Genomic DNA, 17,959 nt, shown 5'->3' on the forward strand with positions numbered 1-17,959 from the left:
GCACAAAAAAAAAACAAAAACAAAACAAAACAAAACAAAAAAACACACCAGAAAACCAACCTAGTACACCATGGCACCAGCCCCTAAAGTTTGTTTTTTCACCTCCTTACTACTAGAATGAAACTGATGGAAGTCACGCATGCCTGGATCTCACCAGTAGAGGTCAGGAGAGAACAAGATTTACAACAAAATCCACGTCTACAAAAGGAACTATCAGCTATGCATTCTGAGTATGATTTCACATCATGTACAATTAGGATATAGTTTTATAAAGAAATAAGATGTCAATAATCTACGCACAATGCAAAATATGGCACTACATGAATATCTGAAGCAATGAAAATTCACAGCTTTGTTATCTCTCCTTATTAAAAAACATCAATAAGCTCAAAGAAACAATATAATCCATTATTAATATTGTTCTCTACAGATTAAGTATAATAAGTGCATGTGTTAGTTTAAGTGGCTGTTTGGGGAAATTCAAAGCACTTTGCAAACACCAACATTAATCCTCTTACAAGAAAGGATTATCATTCCTATTTTAAACAGAGGATGCCTTACGTAAAATAATACACTGGCAAAGCTGGAACTAAAACCATGATTACCTCATGATGTACTAAGGTACTAGTCTTCCCAATGACAAAACGTATAGCTTCATGTGTAGACTTATACAAGGCTATTGTTCCCAATGATTTCATTCAATTGAAAACATGTATGTAAAATACTTTTTATTAGTTTCCTAAAATTGGCAGATGATGGCCACGATGAGTAGGCAGTCACCACAGGATACAGAAACTTCCAGAAAAATGTGGGGATGAGGAGGATAAAAAGTTTCATTCTACTTTAAAAACCAAAGTTGCAAAAGGTAGGTCATATATCAGTGCAGAATGTGTAGGAAAGGTCTCATGGAAGCTCCATCAGCAGCCTTAGAACCCTGTCCCCGTCCCAAAGGACAAACATTTAAGACAAGTAAATGTCCAATGACAGCTTGCTTAAAAATAGATTATGAAGGTAAACATAGGTCACTCTTTAGCAATTCCCTATGATGACAGTACTAGAAAAGTTCATTGAAATGGGATTAAAATATGTTGATCTGATACAAACAAAAACAAAATAAAACCTATGCATGAGCAGTTTTCAAAAAGTTTATGGAAAATGTCTTTATGGTAAAACTGCATAGATATCAAAACTTTTTTGCACCAAAATATACTTATCCTTTAATTTCATTTTCCATGAACTTTATGAAGCACCATCATATTAAACTTTTTAGAATAAACAAGCAATTAATCATAAGCCTAACTCCACTGGGTAAGAATTTTCTATTGAATAAACAAGCCTATTAAAAAACAAAACAAAAAAACCACAAAAACTTCCTCTTGCATGCATCCTCTACTAGTTCTATCTACATTTCTTCTTTTTCTTCACTATTATATTTCTTGAGTCATTTAAATCACCAGTTTGAACACTTTGGGCTCTTCTGCATTAGTAAACTATACAAACAGCTGGGGAGGCAATAGGGAAAGAAGTAAAAATTGGGCTGCCAGATTTTATTTTGTTAAATGGAAATTGTTTATATGTATATATTCCAACTCTTCCCTAATTTCTTAAATAAAAGGTATCGTAACATCTGAAAGCATCACCTCTGCCAGTTTTTTAAATCAATGTACCTAATGTAATAAAGAGGCTATTACATTTAATCAAGTCATTCATTCAGGTCACATTCTGTGCATACATACTGTTTGCTAAGTCCTGTTCTACATTCCATGGACACAACAATGAACAAAGCATTTTGAAGAAAGCAAACTGCCCATGTATAGGTCATGCTGGACTGAGGAAAACAGAGAATAAGTAAAAATATATAATATTTGAAACAGCATTAAATGCTAACAATAAAAATAAAGATAAAAGGAGGGCAATTACCTCTCGGGGGAGAGACAATTTCAAATTTTAGATTGAATGGCCAGAGATGGTCTTATTCCAAGCATCATATCTGACTATGTCAAGAGAATGAGGGACTCAGGTGCTGGTTAGCAATGGGGGAGGAGGCAGTAGCAGCAGCAGCAAAAACATGCCGAAATGAAGCAATGTGGCTGGCACGCTCATGAGATGCTAAGAAGCCAGCAAGCAAACAAGAAAAGGTGGAAAGAGGGAAGGTCAGAGAGTTAAGAGCAACGTTATCACATTGTAGGTCCCTTCTGTAGAGGAGGCTGGCAGCCACCAGGATATCCCAAAGTGCAGAAACTTGGCAGAAGAAGTGCAATTGAAAAGAGCTACCAGAACAAAGAATATGAAAGAAAATGGAGTTCTGATGTCCAAGAAAGCAAATGTACTCAGCAGTCAAGCACATGTGATGGTTTGGTCTGAGAATTGATTATGGGATGTAAACAAATAGAGGTAATCAGAGAGCCTGATAGAGGTCATGGGACAGGGGTGATAGGGACGGGTTAAAATCTGATTACACAGACACAAGAGGGAAGTACAGGGGGTGGGGAATGGAAAAGATAAAATAGAAACTTCTTTAAAAAGAGTTATGCTATTAAGAGAAACAGAATCAGGGCTGAGGCTAAGCAGGAAATCAGGTCAAAAGATTTTTTTAATGGGAGTAGTAGTAACAGAGTTCACTCTGACGTGCCTAATCAAGGCTAAGGAGAAAGACATGAGGAGGCAGAGGGACAGCCAGCTAGACCCCTGCCCCTGAAGAGGCACCTCTGCACCCACAGCAGCAGCCAGCCAGTCAGCCACAGAGAAAGGTGGGGGCAGCTCAGGAGGGCTCTCTCCTGATGGCTTCGAGTGTGTGGGGGGGATTTCCTTGTGAGAAATCAGAAGCAAGAGCAGGACAGAGACATTGGAGATTTGAGGAGAGAAGGTTCAAATGACAGAAATAGGAGAATACAAAAAGAGTACAGTTTTAGGCAACACTAACGGTCCAGCTGATCATGAATTTAAAGCAAAAACCTAGTCAGCACAGCTGCATAATTTTCCAGGTGGTATTTAGCCACACACCTGCAGGCGCTAGGAGGAGCTGAAAGCTGGCTTTAACTAGTATAGTATTTCACCCTAAAAGCAAGAAGACAAACAACTGAGTGATTACACAGATGCTCCTTACATCACAATGGGGTTACACCCTGATAAACCCATTGTAAGTTGAAAATGGACTGAACCCATCTAAGCAATTCCTCTCTTAGGAACCAAGTACAGTACACCGTGGAGCGTGGCCTATATCTCAGAACTGTGGGACTGAATGGAAGTACTGGGAGAGCCCATCAAACATGTTGCTAGTCTGGGAATATATCACAATTCAGAATTCCAAAGATACTTCTACTGAATATGTCCTGTTTTCACAACATTATAAAGGAAAAAATGCGGAAGATGGAACCATGGAACGATGCCAAGTGAGGGGCCATCTGTACTAGTAAATTATACAATCTGAGCAGGAGAGAAGACACAAATGAAGATCTCATACAGTAGGTTACCCAGTGGGTCAGCAACAGTAAAGTCAGGCCACTAGACAGGAGAGGTGATGGTCAAATGGCCAAAAAACCTTCACATCCTCCTCCAAACAGGCAGATACAAAGCTCACCAGAGGCAAAACTCACAAAGTGCTCATCATTATTTTAACTTCACTTCATGCATTCTTCATCGAAATAGAATGTTTTCCCCACTATCAACACTACCATTTCATTTTACAAATAATATTCTATAGCAACAATTTCCTACCTTCTGTTTCACTATGTCTTCCTCTAGTCATTGGATATTGAGCATCTCAAAGGCAAAGTATATTTCATATTCATTCCAATTGTTCTAGGCAGAAACTTGCCGATTGCTAGATATATGGCTGTTACTCAATAACACAGCTATTAGGAAAAAGAATTTCATTTACCAAAATCTTTAAGGCTCCATGCCAACAAAGAACCAGGTCATGACAAGACAACTCAACTACAGAAGTTCCTACTGAGATCTCTGTATGAGGCCGTTTCAAACAAAATGGGATACTGTACATTTTCTCCAAAGTACTTGAAGCCCTCTCATATGTGGGAAATGGTTATTTTGTCCACATGTTAAAGTTTTCACATGAATTTTATTTTTATAAAGCCTTGATTTCAGGAAGATTTTTTAAAATGTTTTTCAAATTTTACTTCAATTTTACCTAAGCTCCCTTCCCTCATTAAACATATACAAAATGAGAACCCCCATTGCAATCAACATCTTCACTTTGATCCTATATTTCATTTTGGGGAACAGAATTAAATATAGAGAGGAAGGGAGAGTCTAATAAGCCTTAAAACATTCAATTCCTACTTCCCAGGCATACCCAGGTATGGAACCATTGCTAAGCATAATGAGGAAAGGTTAAACAAATGATGACCAATTCACTTAACTGACTACAGAAAACACCTACTATTGTCAACTAACATATCACAGAGCAGCTGTGTTCCGATGAGTTAGAATGGTGCACATGGTTAGCCAGATGGTGCCTGAGAAATACCTGTACAGCTTTTTAAAAACTATCTTGCTGGGCCCCTGGTTCAGAGAGACTGACTTCATGGAGTATGGAGGCGGAGTTTGAGCCACTGGGATCTTAGAGGCCTCTGGTAACTGTTACCCTAACTTCCTTTCAAGTATTCATAAGTCAAGTCAAGCCCCTGAAAACTTATGTCATCATTAGTTTACTTTATGAGTGATATAAGTAACAAGGCACTCAAATCACAAAAGTAGTAGATTTGACTCGTCTGGTACAGACAACTCACTGGTACCTATAAATAAAGGAAGAGCTGGACTTACCCGTTCCACAGCTGCATTATGATATGGGAGCTCCTCCTCGCTGCAGAGTAAAGATAATACATGTTAAACAACTGAGACCATAGCACAACTAGCAATTATAAACCTATGCCTATATAAGAAATTCAGTGTTTATCTGTCAATACAGGAATTACATAAACTTCCACTTCACTGGGTTCAAAATAAAATTACAGCTATTCTATAATTACAACAGTTCCTATCTTTAAATCTGCAGATCTACACTGTGCAATACAGCAGCCACATGAGGCTATTTAAACATGAATTAAAATGTAACACTGCAATACTCAGCTTCATTTGTTACAGTTCAAATGCATGAAGGTCAGATAATTAGAGTTCTGTCAGACAACAACGCTCTAGACCAAGAGTGAGGAAAGCATGCTTCTGCTGGGATCAATATTTAATAGTAAATATTTTAGAATTTTTCACAACTATTGAACTCTGAGATTGTGATGCAAAAGCAACCACAGAAATATGTAAATCAAATGTGGCTTTGGTCTTACCAAGCTTTCATTATTAAAAAAGGAAACCTGCAGAATCAAGCCTACAGGTCACAGTTTGCCAAGCTCTACTTTAGATCACTACTTCCACTCTTGGCCCAAACTATGACCTAAAATAAATGATCCTTTAAAAACCAGAAAAGGAGGCCAGTGTTAAGTAGTAGCACATAAAACCGCCAGCTGTGATGCCGCCATTCCATACAGGCTTCCTGCCTGAGGAAATCAGTAGAAGATAGCCCTAGGGTTTGGGCCCCTCTGTTTTGGGAATGAGGCTCCTGACTTCATTCTGGTTCAGCTCTGGCCATTGTTGCCATCTGGAGAGTGAATTAGTGGATGATCAATCTCATTCTGTGTTTCCTCTCTTTCTAATTTTGTTTTTTCAGGTATAGAAATAAATCTCTAAATAAGTAAATAAATGGGAAAAACATCCTGAAAAAAATCACGAACTAAACTGAAAACTCCCATTGTTACTCTGTGTAATAAGGAACTGCCAAATCTTTGAGACACTTTTAAAAATTATATAGTAAATAACCAAACTCATTTTTCTGATCTAGCATTTGTGTGAGATCACCTTTAATATAAAATATTCCAAGACCCACGTATTAACTGCTGGTAACATACAAACACTACACTACCCATAAGCAAAGTTAAGTGCTTTGACTAGCTTCTAAGCAGTATTCACACTTTGCCCCTGACACATGTACATCCTTGCCTTTGTTTCTCCTGAGACCAAATGCCACTTGTAGGAACATGACAGCTTAATATTCAAGAGTTCACTATTTTCAAAGACGCTCCTTTTTGTTATTCGGAAGAATCTTCAAGTGAACCAATAAGCAACAGCAACAGAACTGACCACCACCATAAAAAAAAAAAGTATAATCCCAGAGGGTCAAATTGAGATGCACATGATCTTCAGCTAATCTAGGCAACATGAAGAAAGAGATGGAAATTGAAAACTCATTTCTCAAGATCTTCAGACCTCACAGATGGAGGGCAAAACAAGAGTCGGTCCAGCTTTCCTTTCCAGATTTTCTGGCATTACCCCTTCATATTTAAAACCTTTGGACAGCACCTGCTGTATGCACACACAGATCTCCATAAACCTTTTCTTCCTTAAATGACTCCACTGGCATAACCAACCAATGTGCTGAGAACACAGGTGAACGCTGTCTCATTAAGAGCTCCAGGCAATGTCCAGAGTACATGTTAACACACTGCAAAACTTAGGAAAAGTTGTTGAATTGATGGATGTGTGAATGAAAGGGCCAATACGTGCCAGTCTGCATGCATGATAAATCTGCACCTTGTCATCTAGAAATCCTTCAGGAATAAAACAGAAAGAACCACAAACTGGGCGAGTTCAGCATATTCCGTTTTGTCAGCAAACCATGGCCCACAGGTCAAAGCAAACTCATTGCTTGCTTTTATAAATGGTTTTAAAAGAACATTGGCATGTTCATTCACTCATATATTCTCTAGAGTTGTTTTCGTGGTGCAATCTCAAGAGTTGAGTGGTTGCATTAAAGACCCTATGGCCCACAGAACAAAGATATTTAATATCTGGTTCTCTAAAGAAAATGTTTGTCAATTCCTGCTATACAGAAGAAAAGATCGCCTAAAACACAAAGGGATCAGGTCTGTGGCATTGCCAATAAAGCCTCTGCCTGTAGCACAGGCATTCCATTTGGGTTCCAGTTTCAGTCCCAGCTGCTCCACTTTCACCTACCTCCCTGTTAATGCATCTCAGAAAGCAGTAGAAGATGGCCAAAGTGCTTGGGACCCAACACTGATACTGACGTGGGAAATCTCAAAGAAGCTCTAGCTCCAAGCTTCGAACCAGCTCAGCTTCAGCTACTGCAGCCATTTGGGGAGCAAATCAGCAGATGGAAGATTTCTGTGTCTCTCCCCCTTCCTCTCTGTAACTCCACGTTTCAAATAAATAAATAAATCTTGAAAAAAAAAAATCACTAAGCTGAAAGCAAACAGCTGTATTGCAGGGAAATGCAATTAAGTAAAAAACACAGCCAACCCTAGAAAGAGAGGGATCTTAACTGGATATAATTTTCGTCAACTATTAAACTCAAATACATTTACTAAATACAGTATATGTGGTCTGTTAAATTCCCATTAGGTCACAATGTAGTATCTCTGTAAACATGAGAACAACTTTCCTTTGGAAATTTAAAATTTAACTTGGTAAAATCAGTAAGTTGAATATACTGACCGAATTTTTTTGTTTAAAAAACTGTATCTAAGATTACATTCACTCAAGTCAAAATGTACAAGCCTGGCAGAAACAGCTCTCAAACCCTGTAACCAAAACAGGTACTTATAAACAAACAAAAAACCCCTTCCATCCTGGTTCACAAATATTTGCACAGTCACTGTAAACTACACAAACGGCTGAATGTAATAAATACACATTTTCATAAAACATGAAAATCTGATACTTGGTATTCATTTTATCTCTCCTATTTTCAGTATAGTTTCTTTTAAGTCTTCTATTAATAACTTGTGACTAAAAGCATTATCTGTCCAAATACCAAGCATTCTTTCTTCAGCTGACTAGCAGAGACTATTTTTGACCAAAATGTTAAAGTTCTCTAACTTCTTTCACAAGCGCTAGCTCTCCATTCTCCAGCTGCAGAATGAGGATGACACTCCACTACCAGATATAGAACAAAGATACTGCTGTTCTAGCACAAACCAGGCTGGTCTGACAAGAGTTTAATATTTATTATAAAATCTATTATAAAACCAACTAGTGCTTTACCATCTTTGCTAATCATTTTCCTCCTTCATATATATCCTAACAAGTGCAGTTTCTACAACTATCATTGGATACATAAACTCAGTAACCTTCAGAATATTACAAAGTCATTTTTTTTGCCACTTTATTGTACACTGACTCTTAACACAATAAAAATTATGAAGAACTAAGAAAATACAAAGAAATGTTCTTCATGTCAAGGTATGATGGAGTTTAACATCTAAGTACATAAACCAAGCAATTTCACTCAGTAGTGCAAAAACATCCAGTTTATGGTAGTAAGAAAAGTCACCAAAATCAACTTCCGTCAGAAGTTTTCATTTGTATTAGGCATCATAACAAAAGTCAATGACAGTTGAAATTTTACAAAGCCTAACATTACACTAAAATCCATTTCTCTGCTCTAGTATTCTAATTTGAAGTGCCTGCTTTAGGACTCTATCATATTAAAAAATCAGGTCTTTGTGTGGTTACACACAGGCTAATTCTCTGCCCTGTAGTGATGCTGTAGTGATAGCATCCCATATGAGCACTGGTTCTAGTCCCAGCTGCTTCACTTCTGATCCAGCCTTCTGCTTGTGGCCTGGGAGAGCAGTGGAGGGTGGCCTGAGAGAACAGACGAGGATGGCCCAATTTCTTGGGGTACTGTATCCATGTAAGAGACACAGAGGAGGCTCCTAGCAACCGGCTTCTTCCGATTTGCTCAGCTCTGGCCACTGCAGCCATTTGGGGAGTGAACTAGCAGATGGAAGATCTCTCTGTCTCTCTTTCTCTCTGTAGCTCTGTAAAATCTACCTTTCAAATATAAATAAATAAATCTTTTTTTAAAAATCAGTGTGTGTTGCAGGAACTGTATCAATGTGTTCATTTTCAAAATACTTGTGAGCTTAGATCATTTCAAACAATAGCTTCCTCTTCAGTACTCTACTTTCCCCTTCAATTTTCTTTTCTAGGCATTTCCAAGTGGCGTCTGGCAGATAACTAGACAAAACCCTTATCCAGGGGAGGGACCAGAAACCTGGCTGTCTGCTGGGAAACACTCAAGACAACCCACTTCAAGGTTTAAACACCCAAATCAGTAAGTCAGGTTTATAACCACATGAGTAGAGTTCAAGGTATCAATCAAAAATGCCACTCATGAGCATCACAGCTAAATCACTACTCCAACACTCCTGATATTTTAGGGATAAAAGCCCAAACCAGGAAGAAAGGCGTCTATGTGGTCTCACATCTGGCCTGGTCATCCCTTGGAACATACTTCAATAGATTTTTGCTTATTTTAATCTCTGCAAACTACAATTCATTATTATTTTAGCGAAAAGGAAGCCAGGCTAGCCAGCAGTCAACAGTGTTGAAAGCACCTATTTCATATTTCACCAACGAAAAATACAAGACGGTAAAAAGCAGGCAGTAAAATACAATAACTAACCTACACAGGTGCCCAGTGGAAAGACTGCCAAGTAGAGGCCATATCCCCAGTTTAACTTGGTCAAGTCACTTCACCTCTTTAGGATGCTGTCTATCTTTAAAAAGGTGCCAGAAAGCACACTTTTCCCGAAGAGTTTTTTAGAGGAATAAATGAGTTAAGTCAATGTACGGGTTTGGAATACTGCTTGGCACCTTTTAAGTGCTCAATAAAAACCAGCTAATATTATTAACATAAATTATTGACATTTTCCCACTAGAGCCAAGTGAAACTCATAGTGAAAAACAAAAAATAAACACGAAATACTAACTATAATTTTTAGATTACAAAATATAGGTTAGGCTGTCAGCCAGAACTACTTGTTTCTAAGGCTCAGCTCATGTTTCAAGCGTCAAGAAAAGGAAATTTAGGTAATCAATAAACATTTTGGAAATACACAAGTTTTTCATACATAACTTATGCTAAACCAATGTTTTCTACAATAAAAACATTATCCAATGATTCACTCCCATCACAAATACTTCAGAAGGTCAGACAACTAGGCTGAATTCTACTTTCTGATTCAAAACTCAAAAAGGAAGGACAAAATTTTTTAATCTCTTAGCTAATCCTAATACACAGGCAAGTTAGAGACCGATTAGATTTCAAAAGTCTTTGTGCTAAAACTGCCCTTCAAAATATTATTAACATACCCTAGATCTGCAGGTTAACACAACAAATGTGCCATCATTTCCTGTCACATTCATGGCTAAGCCTGATTTTAAAAATAAAGTGGGGGTAGAAGTTTAATTTAAGAACAGTTTTTTCATCGCGATTAAATATTGCTCTCTTAGTCTACAAAAGCTCAAAGTGTTCTGATTCTAATTACTCCTGATGATGTTTCAGATATGCTAATATTATGAGGAATAGCAGTAACATATTCTTTGGAAATATAAAATATTCTTACATTTTATTTCTTCAAAGCCTCAATGCTCTGAGATCTTCAAATTGAGCATTAAAAATGCACAGTACAAAACCATACATTAATCTCAACATTTTTACATTAAACTTATTTTTTAAATTATATTTTCTCTCTTTTTTTTTTAAGATTTATTTTTATTGGAAAGTCAGATACACAGACAGGAGGGACAGAGAGGAAGATCTTCCATCTGATGATTCACTGCCCAAGTGGCCACAATGTCCAGAGCTGAGCTGATCTGAAGGCAGGAGCCAGGAACTTCTGCCGGGTACAGGGTTCCAAGGATTTGGGCCATCCTTGACTGCTTTCCCAGGCCACAAGCAGGGAGCTGGGTGGAAAGCAGGGCCATTGAGATACAAACTGGTGACCACAAGGGATCCCGGCGTGTTCAAGGAGATGACTTTAGCCATTAGGCTACTGAGCCAGGCCCTTAAATTCCATTTTCCACAACCTTGTCAAGTGCCCTCATACTTAAAGAAGTTATTGACTGCCGCCTTACAGATTAAACATGAAAAGGTCAACTAACTGAAAACCAACAAAGACACAAGAACATACAGTACCTAACCCAAAGAAGGGTTTCCATTTGTTCGTTTTGCTTGTTTCACTCACAGAATTTAAAAAAAAAAAAAGTTTTCATGAAATAAAAACATTAATGAAAAGTAAAACAGGAGAAAATAGAGCATAATTACTTATGACTCTGCTATGAACTATATGATGGCATTATAAAGATAAAATTCTTGATTTTTCTTTTGTTTATGATAAATATAACTAGAAAAAATTTACCTGAGTGAAAATTAATTCCTAAATTGTATGGAACACCAAAGTCTGGAGATGAATAGATGTCCCCCAGTCTGTGATGAAACAATGCCAGAACCATGACAAGCTCATCACACGCAGTGTGCATTTCCCTTTTATTTTTGTTCGGAAGACAAAGGCAAGGAGAGGGATATTACTGCGCCAGCCCACTCCCCTAATTAATTCTACAGCCAGGACTGAGCCAGACAAAAGCTAAGGAGTCATGAACACAATCCAGACCTCCTATTTTGGTGGAAGGGACACAAGTACTTGAACCATCATCTGCTAGCTTTTAATATGCACTAACAGGGAGCTGGAAATACCAAGATTTAAAGCCAGACACTCTGATATGTGAAGGAAGCACGCAGAGGAGTGTTTTCAGTGCTGCACACAATGGCTGCCCCGCTTGCAGGATAATGTAATCAAAGTCGCTTTAACCATTTTATTCTACATTATGTTGGCCCTTTCCAAACTCTTTGTGCAGCGATAAATGGAATCAATTCTGAGAATTCATTAATAACTACAAGGAAGATCAATGACATTTTATTTTATTTCTCACTTTTAGGCTATAAAACACTAAAGTTATAATTGCTTACTACTTTCAAAATGCCCTTATCTGAAATGAAATGTTTTATAAGAATTTTTAAAATACAAATTAGTGCCCTATTGTATTTAACTTCACTAAATAATCAATATAACACATTTACTATACTTAATATTCTTACCAAAATACAAAGAATATTATGGCTTGTCTCCTTAGTGGTACTTCAATTTTAAACATAAAAGTTAAAAATATCAGACATGCAGCCCCCCAAAAAGGAAACTTAGAGGCCATTCCTGGAGTCTTGTTCACAAAATTTCTATTAAAAATAAAGAAAATTAATATAATAATAAAGAAAAATCAATATACTAGATGATTATAGAAACAACACAGCCAAAAATAAAAATAAATCTAGGTATCAATTTGCAAACTTACTGTAAAAATCCAAATCTATCCGTAACCTTGTAAACAAGGTAATCAGCATCTTCCCAAGGTTCAATCTCTGCACCTTCTCGTCCCTGAAATGACAAAAATGGGTACTTGCTGCAAGATATGAACTGAATAATTTGCTAAGGGTAAAGAAAAAAAGACCAAAAAGCAAGCGCTATATTTTTGTGTTATACTAAGAGTTGGAAATGAGACATTATCAGCCTTACAATTTTCTCTAAACTTAAATTTTTGGAAATGTAGTCACTATTTCCTAGTCAGAAACACAAGAAGCTACGCTCATGTGTACTGAGGGGGCACTGGTCCTCTAAATGCTTCTCCTTAGGCCTCTAGAACTCATCTTTCGATACATTTTTCCAATAGCAACTTTTAAAAGTTATTTATTTAATAGATTACTCAATTATTTGAGAGAGAAACAGAGTGAACACACACTTTGATTCTCGAATTCACTCCCCAGTGCTCACAACAGCCAGGCACCAGTCAGGATACCACCATGAGCCTGGAAGTTGGTCCAGGTCTCCTCCCCACACAGACGGACTCAAGCACTTGAGGTATCACCCACTGCCTCCCAAGCTGCACACCAGTGGGAAGCTGTAACCAGAGGCACGACCAGAACTCAAACCAAGGTCTCTGATATACATACTCTCTGTGCATGTATCCCGCATGGCATCTTAACTACCATGCCAAACACACGCTCCCCATGTGCAATTCCTAACTGCTGGTCTACCCAGAATTCTGCACTGAGTTCCTGTCACACCAGACATCATTTACTCTAAGGCTGCTGACTAACAGTGATCAGTGTAGGAATCCCAAACATCCACTTTTTTGTGGATACTTCCATATGAGTAAATTTTTTAACTGTCTGCTCACATTTTGCGTCTGAATAAACTGTCAGCATTCTGTAAGCAAAGATTACTGAATCTCCTTTCTGTTATAAATCCCCAAATTTTAGCACAATATTCATCTTAGTTAGCTTTGGGGGAAAATGCACAGAAACATTAATAAATGATAATTGGTTTTTATATTAGTTAAGCAGTTAAAAGAAATTAACTAGGTTTTTCATGAACCACACTAAAACCTAATTACAATCATGGGAAATTCTGGCTGATGTTCTACACAACCAACCAAAAAATGAACTCTGGGATCCTAACTTAAGTTGAGCCCTGTGTTTATACCTCCCTGGAAGCAGGGCACAGCCCATATGGCTTTCTACATTTTTATGTCCCTTTTATTCTCACAAATAATAAAAGGGAACAGAGAATATAACTGCATGCGAATGATGCAAAACATGATATTTATACATCATAGCTACAATGCATTGTAGAACTGAGGAGGTAGAATAATAAGGAGGCATATAAATCAATAATTGTGACTTCTCAGAACACCAAAAGCAAGATTCCTTATTAATGTAATGCTAAAATGCTAAAGGAAATTTAAAATGTATGAAGCAAAAATCTAAGAACTATGATAAATTTGTAGGACTACATATAAATTATGAAGACAGTGGCTATTTAATTCTATAGATTAAAGTGTTAATTCAATTCCTAGTACGAGTCAAGAACTGTTCTAGGTATTTAGGACATGTATCTACAGAAAAAATTCCCGCCGCCAGAGTTTACATTTTAGGATGAAGAGCAAACAACACATAAAAAAAAAAACATATAGAATGTGTTATGGTGAAAAAAGGGGGTGCAGAATGTCAGGATATGTAAGTGGGGGTACTGAATAGGGAGGGAGGGAGGTCAGAGAAGATCAGACAAGGTAGTGTTCAGATGAAACTGGCCATGAGGTATGAGGATAGAAGAATACAAATGTTACAAATGTTCTAGGAGGTTCATCTGAGGCAGAAGCAAACCTGCTGTGCTGCAGGAATAGTGACAGACTAGACTGGCTGAGTTGGAGACAAAGAACGAAGGGAATTTGAAAATGAAGTTAAATAATAATTTTTAAAAAGATGACTTCAGTGCTTCCATGAAGTCAACAAATTCCTTCTGTAATTAAAGCTCTACAAAAGATAAAACCATTTCTATTTATATGGTTTCTCTAATAAACTTACTCAAAAAATAAATATAAATACTTACTCTGTCGTATTTAGCAACTATTTCAGCTCGCTCCTGGGCAAGTTTGAGTGCTACATCCTGGTCTGAATCTGCAAACACATTAAATTTAGAGGAATCATAAGTTGAACGAAGAATGGAAGAAACGAAGACTCAAACAGTTAATTATCAAATTAAACAAACGAAAATTGAAAGCCAGCACTATTTAAAATGACAAGTCAGCAAAATCAAACAAAGGAATAAATGAAGTATCTATAACTTTGGAATATGAATATATCCATAATATACGATATTCAACTATAGAATATCAATTGGTATGTTGATATGCAGTTTGAAAATAATATCATATCAACATAAGATTTTCTTAAGAAAGCAAATTCATTAACTCAACATGAATTCAGGGAAATACTAAATGTGACTGTTCAAGAGTCAAATTTGGATGTGAAATTTCATAGTATTGGGTATTAAGGCAGAAACTAAAAGCTGTAAATTTTCAAATGAAACTTACTTGAGCAGACAATAACAAATCAAAAAGGCCTTTAAAATTAATTTCTCAATGAAAGGAACTATCACAAGTGTAACCAAAAGTATCACAAAACATATTTACCTTACACAATTTTTGAAACAAGCCTTCTTTCGCTTTCATTTGCCTTTAGCGATATTCTCAGTTATCACAATAATCTCCTCTGACCCACATGGCTCTAATTTTACAACATATACATAAACATACCCTTCTTCTGTATCAATACCTAGTTTCTTGGAGCAGGCATTGTGGCACAGCAGTTTAAACCAACACATGGCATCTCACATGAGCGATGATTCAAGCAGTCCTGGCTACTCCACTTAGAATCCATCTCCCTAATGGCCTGAGAAAGCAGTGGAGGAAGTCCTAAGTCCTTGAGCCCATGCCACAAACATGTGAGACATGAATGGAGCTTCAGGCCCCTGGCTTCAGTGACACCAAGCCCTGGCCATTGTAGCTATCTGGGGATTGAGTCAATGGATGGAGGATCCGTATCTCTCCCTTCTTCTTCCTCTCTCCTCTTTACATGCCTTTAGAGTAAATACATATATTTTAAACACAAAATTTGACAACAAAAGTTGAGATCACAATATGAAGTAACATGGACATGCTGACATATCCCAAATTCCATGGATAAAAATTTTAAAAACCAATGACAGATTCCATAAAAGGCATCTCTGGTTAAGAAAAAAAGACAGTATTCCAAAAGAAAAATGGACAAAGGTCATTAGTTTAAAAAAAATCGCAAAGCTTACTAATGTGACAAAAGTATAGCTTAACTGCTTATATATACTAAGATACTATTAGACAGCAGATACTGTAGTAAGCCCTTTACTACACCTTACACCTAATCCTTACAACACTCTATGGTAGCTATCATAAATTCTAAACTAACACTGAAATTGAAATTTAGAGACTTTAGACAGCTTGTCCACAGTCACTAGCAAAAAGCTAAACTAGTATTCAGACAGTCTTGACCCTACAGGCTACAGTTTTAACTACTACTCTATAAACATGAAAATTTTCATTTGGAGATAGCAAATGAAACATTTTTATATCCATTTTTACTAAAAAAAAAAAAATACCTCAAAAATTACAACATGGATTCTAGATATTCCCTCCCACAAAGGTCCAGCAAAGGTTTCTCAAGGAGAGGTTAGAACGGCTGAAAACAAGACAGCTTACTAAAGGAGCTAACTGCCTGAGAGGAGAAGGGATATGCATGGAGGTGGAAGCAGAACAGAGGATCAGATCTTCATTTTCTAAAGACAGAAACCAACAGGTAACACCTAAAACTCAGGAAGCAGGAAGTGGCAACAAAAGCACATCATCCAGCACTGTGAAAGCAAACACAAAAGGAAATCAGCCAAGGTGAACTTAGCTAATGGAGAAGCAAAGATGGAACTGTATGGAAGTCATCTATTTGCCAAACAAGTCTTAGATACTACTGCATATCTAAGCCAAACACAGCTCACCACAATTATATCTACATTAAAACCAAAACATGAAAAAAAAACTCAATATGAAGTAGAAATACAAGCATTAAAATATCACTATAAGCCTATCCCAAACCAACCAATGTACTGACATTACTCAATGTCAAATGACAACAGTGTGAGGAAATCTGGATAAAGGTATAAATGTACCAAATCTTTCCAGAAAGTAATTTAATAATTTGTAGCAAGAATCTTAAAATCAGACAAATCTTTTACCCAATAATTCTACTTCCAGTGATTTACTCCAACACGATAATCAAACAAGCACAGAGCTGTATGTAACAGTAAGGAAAAATAGTAATATGAGAATTGACAAAGTTTTATAAGTTTATTCAGGAAAAAAATGTGCTACTTTTCTCCACTGCACTACAAACAAAATGTCAATATGCTATCCTTTGAGAGAGGTGTGAATACAGTATAGAATAGTTCATTAAATAAAAATATAGACTGTTAAGAAATCCATAATAAAGTAATTCAAACAGAAATCTGAGATTATCAACCCAATTACACATATATTCATTTGCCTGCTTAAGATTTATAAGACTCTGTCATTTCCTTCTTCCACTCTTCTGTTGTCTAGCTATAAAACATTAACTCAGATTTCTACTGAAGGATAAGGAAAATATAATAATGGAAATTTAGCTCAAATTTGGGAGTGTGACCACTTATTAAACTCCATTTCTATTGTTGGAGAGGCTTAACCTGAATTTCTTTGATGATGAGGCAAAATGCATCAGCTGAATGCTTTCCTGAAATGTAAACTACACCAGACTTTTTTTCTTCATACCAGTCAGGAATCTCAATTGTGTTTCTAACAGAACAACATAAACTTTATAAGTATAAAGGCAAAACTTTAAACGATATAGAGTTGGTAATGAATCTGCACATTATCCCCCCAAAACTTCATTGTGACAAAGTTTAAGATATAAAGCTTTATACATCGTCCCTTTAGTAATCCCTAGAAATGAAAACTTAGCTATGTAACAGAAGTCTTAGCTGGAAGTGTATAAAATTATATACTGAGCTTCCAGAAGAAACATGATGCACTTTAACATAATTACAACAGTTGACGCTAAATTAAACCAGAAGATTCTAAAAATCTAAAGTCTCTTTAAATTTTTTATTCTTATATATTTCTACATTGAAAGAAATTTCCATAATATTAATCAACGGAAAGTGGTATTAAAGTCCAACTAATTTTATATAATATAGCAAAATCTGAAGCAGACAATTAACTCACAGTTAAGATGCCCATATCCACTTTATCTGAGTTGGAGCCCAAGCTCTAGTTACTGATTCCAACATTCTACCAAATGCTGATCAATGACAGCAGCAGTGATGGCTCAGGTATTTGGGTCCCTGCCACCTACATGAGAGACTTGGGTTGCACTGCCAGCTGCAACTGTCAGGGTCATTTGGGAAATGAATCAACAGATAGGAGGGCTAGTGGGCTTATATCGGCATTCTCATCCTTTCTCCCTCTGCCCCCTTGTGCATCTCAAAGAAAAAGTAATTTTAAAATACATTATCAAATATCCTTGAATAGGGGCAAATGTTGCGGCATAACAGGTAAAGTCATCTACTGTAATCCTACCATCCTTTACAGAAGCCAGTTCTTGCCCCAGCTGTTCTACTTCCAAGCCAGCTCC

At 36.8% G+C, this 17,959-nt stretch overlaps 1 protein-coding gene across 5 annotated transcripts in view; it reads right to left on the minus strand.

Moving 5' to 3' along the window:
- Positions 1-17,959, minus strand: part of USP6NL (USP6 N-terminal like) — a 161,116-nt gene that overhangs the window by 59,393 nt on the left and 83,764 nt on the right. For 4 of the 5 annotated variants that reach the window (XM_040968263.1, XM_040968261.1, XM_040968262.1 and 1 more), the window contains 3 exons: positions 14,316-14,383; positions 12,223-12,305; positions 4,783-4,822 (listed from right to left, as the gene is read on the minus strand). In XM_040968263.1, coding sequence (XP_040824197.1) covers positions 4,783-4,822; positions 12,223-12,305; positions 14,316-14,383 — 191 coding nt within the window. Of the gene's footprint in view, positions 1-4,782; positions 4,823-6,400; positions 6,520-12,222; positions 12,306-14,315; positions 14,384-17,959 lie in introns of those variants that run through there. The other variant, XM_040968265.1, reaches the window with a different exon arrangement.

Source organism: Ochotona curzoniae, unplaced genomic scaffold (genome assembly GCF_017591425.1).
Source record: "Ochotona curzoniae isolate NIBS_2020 unplaced genomic scaffold, NIBS_Ocur_1.0 scaffold_4683, whole genome shotgun sequence".
NCBI classification, from domain to species: Eukaryota; Metazoa; Chordata; class Mammalia; order Lagomorpha; family Ochotonidae; genus Ochotona; species Ochotona curzoniae.